Below are 16,720 nucleotides of genomic sequence, written 5' to 3' on the forward strand. Positions count from 1 at the left end.
TTTTTTGAGCGCGCGGTGGTGCGCGCGCAGACTTTCTCTCGAGTGTCGACTTCAACGGACGCGCCTCAACGCTTGCTCCCTGCTTAGTTTCCATTCAGTATATTCTCTCTGGGCGCCATAGGTTGTTTACAGCAGGCAGGGGCCAACTTGGGCCCTCGAGGTGTTTTGGACTTCCAACTCCCACCATTCCTCACAGCCTCAGGCCCTTTCCTTTTCTCTCTCAGCCGCTTAAGCTGTGAGGAATTGTGGGAGTTGAAGTCCAAAACACCCCGAGGGCCCAAGTTGGCTCCTGCATGCTGTAGATCCATCCTTAGTTAAGGATTAACATTCTCGGGATTGGCGTGCAGCAATGAGAAGGGCCACTTCCGGTTTGGTTGCCATGGCCACGCGGCAGCCGCTCTGCACGCCGGAAGAGCGCTTTTCCATAGCGCGGGAACCCTGTCTTCTCTGTTTCGCCATGGCCGGGCGGCGCGGGGCTCTGATCGTCCTAGAAGGCGTGGACCGCGCGGGCAAAAGCACACAGAGCCGAAGGCTGGTGGAGGCCCTGGGGGCAAAGGGTCACCGCGCAGAGCTGCTCCGCTTCCCAGGTAATTGGAAACACTAGATAAGGGAAGCACCTCGTCTAAAAAATGGCGCCAACTGGATGTCTATCTGCCAGCAGTGCTTTAATGGTGTATTTCTGGGGCTTGACACCACTTTAACTGCCTAGGGCTCAATGCTATGCGAATCTGGTATTTGTAATTTGGTGAGGAACCAGCGCTCTTTGACAAGAGTTGTGAAACTACAACATCCAGACTCCATTGCACTGAGCCATATCAGTTTATTTATTTGCGACATTTCTTTCTCGCCCAAATAACAGATCTGGCAAAAATTCAATGCCAATAAAAACAACAATACAATAAAACATAAAACAGTAAAAAAGCAATTTATATTAAAATTGCTTTTATATCACAGCCTCTGAGGATGCCTACCATAGATGTGGGCGAAACGTTAGGAGAGAATACTTCTGGAACATGGCCACACAGCCCAAAAGACATACAACAACCCAATTTATATTAAGCATTAAAGCACATGAAACAATATACAAAACTTAGAACATATAAAGTGGTGTCAGACTACATTAATTGAATGAATGAAAACTTTGTGTCAGGATCCAAGGCTCTGCCAGTATGTGGCAGAGGTTAACCAAACAACCAGGGTTGTGTCAAAGCTGTCTTACTTGAAACATTAAACACTTTGGCTGTTGGAGGAAGCAATCTTCTAAAGCAGTGGTTCTCAACCTGTGAGTCCCCAGATGTTTTGGCTTTCAACTCCCAGAAATCCTAACAGATGGTAAACTGGCTGGGATTTCTGGGAGGTGTAGGCCAAAATACCAGGTTGAGAACCACTTTTAGTGCCTCCTCTATTTTAAGTTTGTTTTATGTTGTGCCATTTTATATTCTGAAGGATATGTCTATTTGTGGGTTTGCAGTTTTCCTGTCTCTATATATTTAAAGCAGTTGGAAGGGATGCAGGTCATGTGACTGCTCAGTGACGATTTAGAACAGTGGTTCCCAGCCTTTTTTTGTCCAGGGACTATTCTCCAACATTAGTACCAGAAGGGGTACGAATCAGTTTTTGGGTTCGATTTGCTTATCTGGGGTGCTGATTCAGAAAATTGCATTGGATAGACCACATCAGCTCTAGCTTCTGATACAGAACATATGCCATCCAGTAGTTGCCATCTGCTTTCCCACAGAAAACCATATTTAATAATCTAGATCTGATGTGATCTATCCAGTGCAATTTTCTGAATCAGCACCCCAAATAACCCCAGCAACAGGCTTAAAAACAAAGACACCAAAACTTCAAAACAAAATTTTGTTACGTAGTATTATAAATATTGTGTGCAAAAGTGCCTACAGGTTATGTGTATAAAGCAGAGCTCTCCAAATGTTTCATGTTGGAAACATGCTTTTTAGAAATTTCATGACGCAGGGATTCGGTTTTACTGGCAAACCGGAGTTTAAACAAACCACAAAATGCTTATACGGGGTTGGTTTGTAATAAATTGTAATAACAAATGTATGGGGACACAACATATTATGCAACTTTCATTCATATTTTGAAAATATATGATTTGTAATATGATAACATCTCCCAAGATTTTTGTCGTTTCCCAGTTAAGTTTGCATGACACACTAATGTATTGGGAAGCATGGTTTACAAAACTCTGATACAAGGTGTATATGAAACATACATGAAATAGACTTGGGTCCCATCTCCAAGATATCTTACTATGTATGTCAGAGGGCCCTAAACTAAGTCCCGTGGGCCGGATGCGGCCATCCAAGGTAATTTACCTGGCCCCTTTCCTAAACTTTAGACTTAGGGTTGACATAAGTCTGAAACAACTTGAAGGCACACAACAACAACAACAACAACAATCCTAATTTTGAACTATTTCATCATAGCCTGTTGCCCCAACAGTCTGAGGGACCATTAACCGGCCTTCCACTTAAAACGTTTGAGGACCCTTGATGTATGAATTTACAGTACAGGTATTTCAAAACCCAAAAAATGTTTTTGTCCCAAGCATTTGGATAAGGAATACTCAATCTGTATATTGGTAAAAGGCTGGGGCCATGTCATGTGTTTATGTTCTGAACCCTGCAGCACTGAAACTGAGGCCCCATCTACACTGCCATATAATCCAGTTTCTCAATCCAGATGATCTGCTTTGAATTAGATTATATGGCAGTGTAGACTCATGTAATCCAATTCAAAGCAGATCATCTGGATCCAGAAACTGGATTATATCGCAGTGCAGATCCAGCCTGATTTACTGCCCCTCTGACCCTGCTTGATATTCTGAGAAGGAAAAAGGGTGATGGTGTTGGTGTTGTCAGTGGCAGGGAAAGGATTGTATTTGCATTTGGACAGTTTGGGGTTGAACCATTGAGTTCACTGACTTCCTTGCTGCCTTGTATATGTGGGGCTTAAGATTTCAAGAAATTTCAAAGACAATGACAAAATGTAGGTAGAGACATTTTTAGTATACATAATAAGCATTGCTTCTTTTTCTGTTGTGTTGCTTTTGTTGTAGCTGCCTTTTGTGTTTTTGTATGTATCTAATGGTTGTAAAATGACAGCCCACTATGACTCAGTGGTTGGAGTTTATGGAGGATACTCGGATTTTGCAAAGGTTGACCCCCAAACCCATTTTTGTAGCCTTTCAGGCCCCTTCTACACAGCCCTATATCCCAGGACCTGAGCTCACATTTTCTGCTTATTCAAGATTATCTGGCAGTGCACATTCATATAATCCAGTTCAAAGCAGATAACCTGAGATCCGATCCTGGGATATAAGGACAGTGTAGAAGGGGCCTCAAACTCCCCTGTTTTAAAACAGAGTGGGTTTTCATCCCAGACTTAATAATTCTTCAAACAGAGGTAGCTTTCATCCCACTGCTGTGGTTCCCTGAATTGGTCAAACCACTGATCATTTCAGGTTCTGGAAAACAACAGCAGTGTGTCCCACTTCTGGATAAATAAACAAAAGTTGGCTTCTATGGAGAAGTCATCTTGCTCCTCCATAGCTGTCCATCCCTGAGATACATAATTCATGATATGGAGATGAAGGAGGGACAAATGGCACTAAACAATTCTGGCATAAAGTGTTACATTTATAGTATGATTGTAAGTGTTGTGTACATTTGCAGGTTTAAGATTATTTCTTCTACTTTCCTCTAAAGACCAAGATCTTTTAGTAAATTCCCTTGTGCTACAGTTTGTGTGCACAGTATATCTGCCTTCTCATTACTGTTGACTTATGGTGAGCCCATGAATTTTTGATAGGGTTTTCCTTTGCAAGGAGTTCTCAGAGGTGGTTTTGCCAGTTCTTTCTTCTGAAATATAGCCTACAACACCTGGTATCTATTGATAGTCTCCTATGAAGTATTAAGGATGGCCCTGTTTTATGATCAGACAAAATTTGATGCCTTTGATGTATTAAGGCTTACAAATGTGGTAAACATCCTAAACAAAACTTAGGGAAACTGAAAGTATTTCCCCCTACTTTTTATTGCAGAAAGAACAACAAAAATTGGTCAACTGATAAGTTCCTATTTGGAAAAGAAGAACAACTTGGAGGATCACACGGTGCATTTGCTGTTTTCTGCTAATCGCTGGGAACAAGTGTAAGCCAAATTTTTGTTGAGTTCTAGAGTACACAAATGGAGCTAGAGCCCCCAATTAACATCTAGTTAGTACCACTCCTTTGGTTAAGGAGAATTATGGATTTAAGGAATACAATTGAGAATTTTAAAAATATTTGTCAAAGTAGGGGGAAGATCAAATAACTGTTTTTCTATCCAGTTGGTAATGTTTGTTGAAGAGGGCAGTCAAGCATATTGTCTACAATTAAGAAAGCTTACAGAATAGCAACCTAAATCCTGGGCTGTGGAAACAGACTAATGCTCATCCAACAGGAGTTTCCATTCCCGTCTTTCAGTCTGCCCTGAGATTTCCCTGAAACTCTGATCCTGAATTAGGATTCTGCCAGAGTGTGGAAGAAGAATAATTTAATCTGTCAGCAGTTTGATAACTACTGCAGAAAAGATGCTGAGGAATATAACCCCTTATAATTAATTAAATGTGAATAATATTGCCAAATTTGTAACATAATTATGCAGTACCAAAAGAAGGAGGATTATTGTGACTGAACTATACATGATTTCTTCAAGAAGTTAACATTTACAGCCTATTTCTAGATCCCATAAATAGAAATTACTTTAATGTCACTTCATTTATTGTTAATTTACATCATCAACTTTGACCTATGACAACTCAGTGAAAGAGAAAGGTCAAAGTAGGCCTGTTAATACTATGGTGTTTAAACTCAATGAAAGAAAATCATTAATCAATTTTAACATAATGAGATGTATAATTATCTATGCTTTCTAGAGATCTCTGGGGGGAAAAACCTCTGAATCTACACACTTGTATTGGTATATGGCATGTTCATTATAAAATCAATTTTATGACACAATGCATGTTTTAAAATTAAAAATTTTCACAATGGAATTTTTTCCAATTTGCATCCCAGTTTTATTTCAGGTTGTTTATATTTCAGCTTTTGTTTAACAGTGATATTTCTCTTTTGTTTAGGCCATTAATCAAAGAGAAGTTAAATCAGGGTATCACTCTTGTAGTGGACAGATATGCCTTTTCAGGAGTTGCCTTCACAGGTGCTAAAGAGGTGGGTAAAAAGGTGCATTAGGCTAGAATGAAGGCAATATTTATGAGAACTTTACTAAGCTAAAGAAACAGCTTATATTTATTGTGGAAATTGCCCATACTGGATATACAGCATTACCAGCATTCAAATTTCTGCTCGTCCAAGAAGCTAAGTGGATGAAAACAGGGCAGGTTTGCGCATCCTTGTCTTAAATATATCTTTTGTGACTTAGTTTGAGAAATGGATTCAGCTTTTAAAACGCTAATAGATTTATTTATTTATTGATTTATTTATTACAGCATTTCTACCCCCCCTTTTTTTCCCCCTGGTGATAGCAGTTGTCTTTGTAATCTTTTTGAATGGATATTATCACATTTATACAAATGCAGAAATGTCATTAACATTGTGGCAATTTATCTGAGGTCTCTAATGGAACCAACTTCAAAATTAAGCATAATCTTATTTACAAAAGGTTGGATTAAGTTTTAGTCGCCACTCAGGTGAGACCAGTCAAAATCTAAGTCCCCGTATCAAATCACTTCGGTAGAGGGCTTGCAAAATGTCATTTTATAGTAAAACTAGCTGTGCCCGACCACGCGTTGCTGTGGCGAAGTATGGTGGTATGGGAAATAAAGTATTGAGGAATTGGTGGTAGTTAAGGTCAAGGGTAAAGGTTTTCCCCAGACATTAAGTCCAGTCGTGTCTGACTCTGGAGGTTGGTGCTCATCTCCATTTCTAAGCCGAAGAGCCGGCATTGTCCGTAGACTCCTCCAAGGTCATGTGGGATGACTACATGGAGCGGCGTTACCTTCCCGCTGGAGCAGTACCTATTGATGCACTCACATTTGCATGTTTTCGAACTTCTGGGTTGGCAGAAGCTGGGGCTAACAGTGGGGGCTCTCTCCGCTCCCCCAATTCAAACCTGTGGCCTTTCGGTCCAGAAGTTCAGCAGCTCAGCACTTTAACACGCTGCGCCATCAGGGGATATTATTTCCTAAAGGTTGTGAATATACAATATTTCTGATTGGGTTTTTTTGTTTGTTGGAGGCAAGTATGAATGCTGCAATTAGGAAAAATGATTAGGATGTAATGGCCTTGCAGCTTTAAAGCCTGGCTGTTTCCTCCCTGAGTGATTTTTTTGTTGGGAGGTGTTAGCTGGCCCTGATTGTTTCCTGTCTGGAATTCCCTTGTTTTCAGAGTGGTGTTGTTTGCGATATTTTATGTGCTTCTACTGTCTGTGGCCCTGAGAAAACAGAGGATTTGCCAGACTTTGATGATGGGAATACTTTGTTGGTAGGTGTTAGCTGGCCCTGATTGTTTCCTGTCTGGAATTCCCTTGTTTTCAGAGTGGTGGTGTTTGCGATATTTTATGTGCTTCTACTGTCTGTGGCCCTGAGAAAACAGAGGATTTGCCAGACTTTGATGATGGGAATACTTTGTTGGTAGGTGTTAGCTGGCCCTGATTGTTTCCTGTCTGGAATTCCCCTGTTTATTTACTGTCCTGGTTTTAGAGATTATATTGTTCTGCATTATTCTATCCCAGTAATTATTTCATATTAAAGAAGAATCTCACTTATCCAACATTCGCTTATACAATGTTCTGGATTATCCAACGCAGTCTGCCTTTTCATAATCAATGTTTTTGTAGTCAGTGTTTTAAATTCATTGTGATATTTTAGTGGTAAATTTGTAAATACAGTACAGTAGAGTCTCACTTATCCAACATAAACGGGCCGGCAGAACGTTGGATAAGCGAATATGTTGGATAATGAGGAATTAAAGATAACCCTATTAAACATCAAATTAAGTTATGATTTTACAAATTAAGCACCAAAACATCATGTTAGACAACAAATTTGTCAGAAAAGTAGTTCAGTACACAGTAATGCTATATAGTAATTACTGTATTTATGAATTTAGCACCAAAATATCACGATATATTGAAAGCATTGACTACAAAAATGCGTTGCATAATCCAGAACGTTGGATAAGCGAGTGTTGGATGAGTGAGACTCTACTGTAAATACTACATAGCATTACTGTGCATGGAACTACTTTTTCTGTCAAATTTGTTGTATAATATGATGTTTTGGTGCTTAATTTGTATAATGATTACCTAATTTGATGTTTAATTGGCTTTTCCTGAATCCCTTCTTATTATCCAACATATTCACTTATCCTGCCGGCCTGTTTACGTTGGATAAGTGAGACTCTACTGTATATTGATAATCTTAAATTATCTTCTTAGAACTGGATTATAGGAGGCTCCTTCTTCACAGCTGTATAAAATGCACACTGAAGTGGATTATATGGCAGTGTGGAGTCAAGATAATCCAGTGCAAAGCAGATAATATAAGATTATAAATGGGTTATATAGCTGTGTTGAAGGGCTTTGAGTCTACACTGCCATATAATCCAGTGCAAATTAGATAATCTGTGGAAGAAGTCTAAGTGAGGCCTAAATCTGCCTGTCCCCTAACTGAAACCTGGCTGTCCCTTGGTTGCTAGGCAACCAAGTGGGCAGAGATTAGCCCTCTAAACTGGCAGCAATTGGATAAAAAAAATTATTGCTCTCCCTCTAATTAGGACTTTATTTTTCTTTTCTTTTTGTTGTATCAACCTTGAGGCGTGGATGATGGGTTGTGTTGTCAAATTTTGAGGTTGGGGGGCCTGTACTTTTGTTGTTTTGTGAATTGCCGTGATGCCATCACTCTTTTATATATATAGATAATGCATATCCTCAGCATGGTATTTTCAGTTCCTGTAAAATTTGTTCAAATGGATTTGGTACATTTTGGAAGCACGCTTCATGTATGTTCTCTCATGCTTGAAGATGAGTTTGCCTGAAATCAAGGTATACTGTGTTACAGTAGTTACTAATCTGGCCCAAATGATGATTGAGATGCTAGTTGTTTGTTTTTTGCTCGTATCACCTCTAGGGCCTTTCTTTGCTGTTTTATTTTCATTTGATCTTTTGAATGTTCATTGGCTTCATTAGCCTTTAAGATGCTGGTGTTTAAATTCTCCAGTATTTGGAGAAAGCTCCTAGGCATTATTAGAACATGTAGGATTTCTATACAAGGAGCCCTGTGTTCATTCTGTGGCATTACCATGTTGAACTGGGAAAACCACACATTGTAAATATTGAAAAGATGCTATCATTGATCATAGACAAAACTGAGTTAAATGGACCTCTTGTAGATTCTGACTTTCCGTATTCCTATCAAAATGCTCATTGGCTTGATTTTTCTATTTACCACATCTCTTACTTCTTTTTCTTTTCTTCTTTCCTTTTTCTTTGGTAGAACTTCTCTTTAGAATGGTGTAAACAACCTGATGTGGGGCTTCCAAAACCAGATGTGATCCTTTTCCTCCAACTGAATACTTCTGAAGCAGCCAAACGAGGAGACTTTGGAAGTGAGCGATATGAGAACAGCTCTTTTCAAGAGAAAGTTCTGCAGTGCTACTATGATTTGATGGAAGATAAGACTTTGAACTGGAAAGTAAGAAGAAAAGAACCTAGCTGAACTTCCTTTTTTATATTCTAAAACATTGGAGGTTTTTTTCTCTACTTCTAACATGTTTGCTTTGTTCTTGGATACAGGTGATAGATGCTTCGAAGACCATAGAAGATTTACATAATGAAATTAAATCAATTGTAGAAGAGGCCATGCAAGAAGCTCAGCATAAACCTATAGGAGAACTGTGGAAATAGAACTGGTTTATATGTGTTCAACTTCGAGCATCTCAGTATTTATATTTTCAACCTTTTTAACAGACCAAATAGGATTTCTTAGTTTGGCTATTTATTTTAACACTCTTCTATAGACTGTTGTGCTTTAAAAGAGAAGAGTCTGATCTTCCCTTAGAAGCTTCTCTCCAGGGGCTTTACTGGACCAGAAGCATAAAAGAAGTGTAGCAATAAGATTTATTCTACTCACAGAGACTGTATAATGGTTGTTGACATCAATAACGTCTTTCCTCAGTTCCTCATCATATGATGTTCACGTTTAGATAATCATGTATCAGATTGATATGCAGTCTGTTTTGGCCATGCAGTTGAATGACTTTGCAAACTGACATGCTTTATCAAACTGTCACTCTTTGTTAATGGCTTTGGAACAAACCAGAATATTCAGCCATGATTTAAAGATTGCTTAATATATTTTGTTTTCAAGTTAAAAATTTAATCAGTTCAAATGAAATGGAAAACTACACTTGAAGATTTGCTGATTTATGCAAAATGTCCTGCATATCTAAGAGAGCTCTGTGGCTCTCATAAAGCTGAGTCACTGTCTGTTAAAATCTTTTTAAAAATGTATTAGAAACCACCTAAGAGATTACAACATATATTTAAATTAAAATGTATATTTTTAGTTTCTGAAAAGCTTGAATAAATATTCTTCAGGGTTATTTTTTACTGCTAAAATACTGACAATTCTAGAGCATTATTCATTTTTCCATCTCTCCATATGCTTAAGAGAAAAGTAGTACAAATAATGAGTTTTCTGCTGTTTACTTGTATTTTACCATGTTGTTTTAAAACAGTTTGTGGTTCTATAATAGAGGACTGCAATCTACTTTCCGTCAGGTTTTATTTTATTTGGGAGGTGGACCATAACTCCTATGTTTGTCCTTGGCTATGCTGGCTGGATCTCAATGAACTTTGCTATCTAAAGCATTTGGAGAGTGCCAAATTGTCTGCCTTGTTCTAGAGCTTCAGTCTATTTATTTTGAAGAAATCAATCATTTGTGTTTAGCAGCATGCTCTTCAAATTGCAAGACATTATTTAAATAATTTTCCAGACTATGATTTTTGAATGTATAAAGGAAGTGATCTTGCACCAGTTACAATCTAAACTTTCATTTAATCACAATGGCTGTCTCTTGTTGTGTACCTCCTTCCTAATCTGGTATTCTTTAAGGTTCCTGAAACTTCTAGCTGCATGTTTCATCTTTCATTTAATCTTCTCCATTATGAGGAATTCACCCTTTCAAAAAAAAGACTATGTTGGGCTCCAGGGCATTGGATAGCATTTTTATACCTTTATCAACACTATTATGTAAGTCATGATGGTCATGCTGTGTAGTTTGAAGTAGCATAGACTGTTCTGAGTCAAAATGGTACTTTCCATTCTGTTAATTTAGCAGTTAGAATAATGGGCAAAATTTCCAAACGTAAATGCCTTCCTATCTAAATTGAGAACAATAAAGAAGTACAAAAGTATGAAACTGTCCAAATCATTCTGTAGGTAAGAGCAAAAGTAGTTGTTGTAGAACAAATATTGGACCAATAGTATTGTTTTACACTGTGGTATCTGACATTGACAGTTAAAAAGGATCTTAAGTAGCAGGACTTGGGAAGGCTGGTTCCACCAGTAGCTATTACTAGGTTAAATGACCAATGGACAGATTTCATGTATTTATTCATTCATTCACCAATTAATACCTGTGTGCTGTTTGACCAGTGCATGTTAAGACACTGGGTGGCTAGTTTGGTCCATTTTATGAGTAATGTGTATGAAATGTTCTCAGGGGAGGATAACAAGGTCCAATGTGTTTTGTCTCAAGAATAGGGATGTGTTCCTTGAAGTCCCAGCTGCAACTTCTCAGAGCTTGAGTGAGAGCCTGAGTAAGGTTTCCTGCAGTGCAGACAGCTTTCTGTACATATAGGATCCTTTGAGTGGCTTGCTGTAGCTTTCCCCAATAGCAGCTTGTACTGGGGAGCTGCAGACCAAGAACATTGTTTCATTTCCCTCCTCTGCATTCTTTAACCTATCTTTAATGGAGGGGAGAATACTCAACAACAAAATGAAAACAGGTCTAAAGAGAATACAAGACTGGATTTAAAAAGAAACATGAAAAACTGTAACCCTGACTTTCTTGCTTGTTTGTCAGGTTTACACTGATTGAAAATTATACTACTGACTAAGTTTTAAGCTAGACTGAGATGTATTGCTGCAGAAATCAAGACTAAAAGTACAGTTTGTCTTTAATCAGTTTTATTCATATACAAATTGAAAGCAATGGATGGAGCACAGCCCCACTTCTTCTATCTCCTCTCCCTCAAAAGGTCTACGATCAAGAGGAGAAGTAGCAGAGAAAAACAGCAAGTTATAACAATGAAAGATAAGCATCATGATTCACACGTTGTTTTCTGGCTTTTTTAGGGACAACCAGACCTACAACCTACTCTTTGTAGGCCAGTTACTCTTCTATGCAATAACTTTACAGATGATTGTACTACCACTTTTTAGGCTGAGGACGCTGCTGATAAGTGATAATACAGAAAAGAATGCTTTGTAAACATATTTGCCACCTGCAGCATCCATCAATGGTGCCAAAGATTTGCAAAAAGATATATAACACTGGGGGGAAGTGGTGGATCCTCCACCCATTTCCACCTCTTCTAGACAAAGGAATTCTGTTATTTTGGAGTACAACCACCATGTTTTCCAGCCTAGGTCAACCAGTAATTAACCTTTCTTGACAGCCAGAATCTGCTGTGTGTTCCTTCAGAGCCTCTTATTAAAAACAATTTAACTGAAAAATGAATAAGTAAACACACAACAGAGGCATAGTTTTGTGTGATGAACTAGAAGGGATTGGTTCTGGCATTTTAGTAAGCCAGGATATTAAAATAGTAAGTTTTACGTTAAAGTAAAACTCAGCTTCAGATTTCATGATCAAAGTCTAAATGCAGGGAAATGACATCAAAAGGGCGGATTAAAGATACTTTCAGTTCAAGCAAGCTGGCAGATATCTCCAGCACCATCATATATTAAATAGCAGCCACCATATTTTTAATATGGATTAGAAAAATATCCAACAAATAAAGGCTAAGTTTAACAAAGTCAAGCCCTGGCTAACCTTTCCTTTCATCCTAATGCAACTGCTGCTGAACTCTTCAGTGGAAACATTTAGTTCTAACTGTTGAAAGCTTGTCAGTTTCATACTGTCCTGTACAGTTACATTTGTGGTGCATGATGTGCTACTGCAATTTTTTAAACGACACAACAGAGCTGACGTGAGTGTTCTTAAAAGACAATTTTGTATCGAGGAGTAAGGTGTGTAGAAGTGCTATCACAGGAGATAATGTAAAGCATGTATACCAATCTGTATTGTATTCCAACTTGTTGGAGCTTGTACCTCAAGGTGCCACTGGACATATACTGGGCTAGGAAGGACAACTATTAGATAGATGCCTGCCTTATTTTATGGCGCTTTCCACTCCAAACTATCTTGGGGGGGGGGAGGTTGCAGGGAAACAAGATTAAGTTCTCCCTAACAGATACATTGTAAGACTCGAGCACCTTAAAGGGCTTTTACTATTTTTTTCTGAACCTTTGGGCCACTAACATAAAAAATAATCTTCAGCTCCTAGGAACACGGCATCCCTTTCCTGCAGGTACTCTTATGCTGAGAAAGCCTGACTAAAGCTATTAAGGCCTTAATGATGACCTGTTTCTTGATCCCACTGCAGAAAATCTACTCTGCTCCAGGGCTGCACTGAACACGGTTGGATGGGAGGCAGGGATGTCAACAAGCACCTATGTAAGCTGGTGGGGAGCCCCAGGCTCTCCGAGAAGCTCCCCTCCCGCCACAACACACATCGGCAGAGTTGGCTTCTGATGTGTCTTTTAAAGAGATAGGATTTCAAAATCTTCATCCTCTGAATCAAAGAATCTTTCCAGCCTGTCAGCATCAGAAGAGTCTGCAAGACAAAAAAAAGGTAGCACTGTTGATTTAAACGGGCCTATTAAGACCATTTAACCCAGTGATTCTCAACCTGAAGGTCCCCAGATGTTTTGGCCTTCAACTCCCCGAAATCCTAACAGCTGGTAAACTGGTTGGGATTTCTGGGAGTTGTAGGCCAAAACACCTGGGGACCCAAAGGTTGAGAATCACTGATTCCCAGTGCCTTATTGAGCTGGCATCTTAACACAAATATTGGAAAAGTGCAACAACAAAAGGCTTGCTATCACATAAGTAATGCTTTTGAAATAACAAAAATGTAAGTAACACAAATGAGCCCCCGGTGACACAACTGGTTAAACCACTGAGCTGCTGAACTTGCTGACCAAAGGGTCGGTGTTTCAAATCCTGGGAGCGGGGTGAGCTCCCGCTGTTGGCCCCAGCTTCGAAAACATGCAAATGTGAGTAGATCAATAGGTACTGATCCAGCAGGAAGGTAACCGCTCCATGCAGTCATGCCGGCCACATGACCTTGGAGGTGTCTGTGGACAATGCTGGCTCTTCAGCTTAGAAATGGAGATGAGCACCAACCCCCCAGAGTAGGACACAACGAGACTTAATGTAAGGAGAAAACCTTTGTTTTTTTAACACAAATGACTTACTATTGCTCTAAAAATTTGCAAATTACCTGGAGTGAGATTCAAAACATCAGGGCTAGAGAAGTGTGAAGGCTGATGTTCTACTAGTTCAAACATTGGCAGGGCTCCTCTAATTAATGACAACTGTGGGGAAAAATGTAATTAAGAATGAGTCTCCTTTGGGAGAGATAAAGCAAGGTATGAATAAATGTAATAATTAGCAGAAAATTTCATAATATAGGTGCCTAGTATAGCGTGTTAGTGCACCAATATAAGATGGCATTCAAATAGATATCTATTCAATTCAGTAGGCAGTTGTTTACACTTAATGTTACCATTCATTTGTGTGTGCTGACATTTTAAAAATGTGTATATTAAAGCTGGCTACATGCAAATTTACTTAAAAGTAGAGTGAAATTTACTTGGGTAAGACTTGTTTCATGTACAGGATTGCAGCCTTAAATGCTAGAGGCAGGATAGAAATATTTTACATAAAATGTTATTATCTAAGAGCATCTTATCATGGAAGGCAGAAGTAAGAGGTGGTAGAAGACATATTTTTGACAGTCATATATCCTACATCAAAGACCAATTGTCTGGCTATCACGAAAAGTCTTGGTCTCAAACAAGTCAAGTCAGGATGATGGTGGCAACACAACACAACAAAAGCCCAGTTCAATTGTACACTGCTGACAATAGCTTCTGATTATATTACTGATGAAACATTGGTTATCTACAAACCTTTTTTATTCGCTGACACCAGTCATTGAAGTCTTCCTCATTGTTGCAAAAAAAGCCCTATAAAAGAAAGGCAATCATCTGTACATAGAATAAATACCGAAGAATCTTGGTTATAAATATACCTTGTGTTTTAAAAGTGAACACGTTTTAGACAACCACAAGGAAACATTCATCTTTTGAATATTAAAGGATTGGTACGGCAATATATGCTGTCTAGAGCAGGCATGGGCAAACTCTGGCTTTCCAGGTGTTTTGGACTTCAACTGCCATAGTTCCTAAAGCATACCAGCTGTTACGAATTGTGGGAGTTGAAGTCCAAAGCACCTGGAGGGACAAAGTTTGCTCATGCCTGGTCTAGAGAATTAGATAAAGAAAAAAGAGCCTAACATTACGGAGGGAGAAAAATTGGCTGGAAGTGAAGAAATGTCTAAAAGGCCATCTCAGAGCAAGAATGGGAATGGCTTGCAGGCCCAGACTCACCACTGCAATGGAAGGATCAAGCTCTGCAATGCTCATTCTACAGGGCGGATGCTGGCAGTGGAAACTCTCATCAGGGATGTAACAACTGTCCATGGGCTCAACTGCAGGTTGAGTGGTGTGTGGGTCGAGATAGATAAGCTCTTCACCTGGATAAAAATAGAGAAGAAATTACAGAACACAACAGAATACTGAACTTCTTATAGAAGGCATTGGTAAACTTCGGTCCTCCAGATGTTTTGGACTTCAGATGAAAGAGTGCTCACATTCATTTAAACATGAACAGAACTTGCAAACAATCAGGAATTCTGATAAAAGAATTGCCTGATCCCATTGAGCATTCTATTTGTGTTCAAGTGACTCTAAACCTTTCAGGTCTTATCGCTTGTTCCAATAAACTTGGGGAAATTGATAGTGGAGTTCAGTCCATTGATATGTGTGGCCCATGCTCTTTACATGCACAATGCTTGAACTCAGCTGATGAGCATGTTGTTTTAGAGAGGATTATGCTCAGAAATGCTATTCCCCATATTTGCACCACAACCTTCTCCTCCTGTAAAAATATATCTCATGAAGCTATTGTTATCAATTTGTAGCGCCATTAGGTTGCACTTTCTATATTTTTTTTAGTTATTTTCTCATGACACAAATTCAACCTATGATGCTGCATTTGCTCTTCAGTGTATGAAGGAGTCAGTGTATGAGGGAGTTGAAGTCCAAAACACCTGGAGGGTTGAAGTTTGCCAATGCCTGTCTTATAGGAAGACTGCAAAGTACATGGATAGTGTTGGATTAATTATAATCTTCCGGGGTGTTGTCCTTTTTTCTGTTTTACAAATAATATTTATTATACAGTCCAACGACAAAACATTTTCTGGGTGTTTTGGTTTTAGGCCTGTTCCTGGGATTATTTGGAGCACTGATTCAGAGACTGGCATTGGATAGACTACATCAGTTCTAGCTTCTAAGATATAGTTATCATGGTTTTCTATGGATGGGCAGATGGCGACTAATAGATGGCATACGTTCTGTATCTCACAAACAACAAAAAAACTGTTGCCATTTTTGGAAGCCCCACAAATAGGGTGTGATGACTCATGGGCCATGTAGTCCCGTTCCTAGCGCTGTTGTGACAGATGAAGAGGAAAACTTGGGTTTTCCACCGTTTCAGCCAGAATTGGAACTTTCCCAGCCAGAATTGGAGCCTTTGCACCTGCAGGAGGTTTGTCTTCCAGAAATCTGCCAAACAAGCCCTGAGTCAAAATCTCCCCCATTTTCTCGCCGTAATTATTATCAACAACAAAAAGGAGTTCAACAGGCTAATCGCAGAAGCCTGAGAATCGCAGCCAGGCATTCAGCTGATTAAGCCTGCTTCCATGAGAAACTTTAGGGAGTCATGCATCTGGACACAGAGATTGACTTTCGTTTCTGGTTCCCCAGAGAAGTGTTCTTTGGTGGGAAAACGAGACCCTATTTAGGTTCTTTGCCCTGTAGGAATCTTGCGGAGTCAATTCGTCAGCTACTGGAGTAGGTTGTGTGTGGACAGCGCTACTCCCGCTTCCAAGCCTCCGTTCCCGCTTCCAAGCCTCCGTTCCCGCTTCCAAGCCTTCGTTCCCGTTTCCAGCCTTGTTTTGCTCCACGGACCTTGCCTTGCTTCCTAGGACTCAGCCTTGCTTTCCAGGACCTTGCCAAGTATTTACCACGGATTTTGTCCCTGTTCCTCGTTCCTTGTTGCCTTGTATCAAGCCTTGTGTTTCAAGAATCAAGTTTACTTCCTAGCCTTGCATCAAGTTCATTGGACTAAGAACCTTGTCATCTCCCCTCACTTTGCTTGGCAAAGTGAGTGTTTCGGTTATTGGATTACAACTTTGGACCTTAATATTTTATATTGGACATTGTTTTCCTGGACTATAATTGACCTTTCTTGAAAGGTCTTCTTCTGAACTATATT

General features: G+C 39.4%; 2 protein-coding genes across 4 annotated transcripts in view; one reads left to right on the forward strand and one right to left on the reverse strand.

Moving 5' to 3' along the window:
* Positions 1-422: 422 nt before the first annotated feature.
* dtymk (deoxythymidylate kinase) lies at positions 423-10,095 on the forward strand. Its single transcript, XM_003218320.4, has 5 exons — positions 423-587; positions 4,070-4,178; positions 5,149-5,239; positions 8,524-8,721; positions 8,823-10,095. Exons 1-5 carry the CDS (start codon positions 458-460, stop codon positions 8,931-8,933), a joined length of 639 nt encoding a protein of 212 aa, XP_003218368.1. The 5' UTR covers positions 423-457; the 3' UTR covers positions 8,934-10,095.
* Positions 10,096-11,203: 1,108 nt separating this feature from the next.
* atg4b (autophagy related 4B cysteine peptidase) overlaps positions 11,204-16,720 on the reverse strand; it is a 30,584-nt gene continuing 25,067 nt past the window's right edge. For all 3 annotated transcript variants that reach the window (XM_062976516.1, XM_003218350.4, XM_062976517.1), the window contains exons 10-13: positions 14,773-14,918; positions 14,293-14,349; positions 13,602-13,695; positions 11,204-12,932 (exon numbers count right to left, since the gene is read on the reverse strand). In XM_062976516.1, the coding sequence (XP_062832586.1) occupies positions 12,859-12,932; positions 13,602-13,695; positions 14,293-14,349; positions 14,773-14,918 (371 nt within the window). In that variant the 3' untranslated portion in view covers positions 11,204-12,858. The remainder of the gene's footprint in view (positions 12,933-13,601; positions 13,696-14,292; positions 14,350-14,772; positions 14,919-16,720) is intronic.

Source organism: Anolis carolinensis, chromosome 3 (assembly GCF_035594765.1).
Source record: "Anolis carolinensis isolate JA03-04 chromosome 3, rAnoCar3.1.pri, whole genome shotgun sequence".
NCBI classification, from domain to species: Eukaryota; Metazoa; Chordata; class Lepidosauria; order Squamata; family Dactyloidae; genus Anolis; species Anolis carolinensis.

What these genes read in the sequence shown, in the direction of transcription:
- dtymk (XM_003218320.4), top strand. Translation starts at nt 458, where the DNA reads ATGGCCGGGCGGCGCGGGGCTCTGATCGTCCTAGAAGGCGTGGACCGC. An exon ending in GCTAATCGCTGGGAACAAGT is followed by an intron (nt 4,179 to 5,148) that starts GTAAGCCAAATT and finishes TCTTTTGTTTAG; the next exon opens with GCCATTAATCAAAGAGAAGT. An exon ending in ATAAGACTTTGAACTGGAAA is followed by an intron (nt 8,722 to 8,822) that starts GTAAGAAGAAAA and finishes TCTTGGATACAG; the next exon opens with GTGATAGATGCTTCGAAGAC.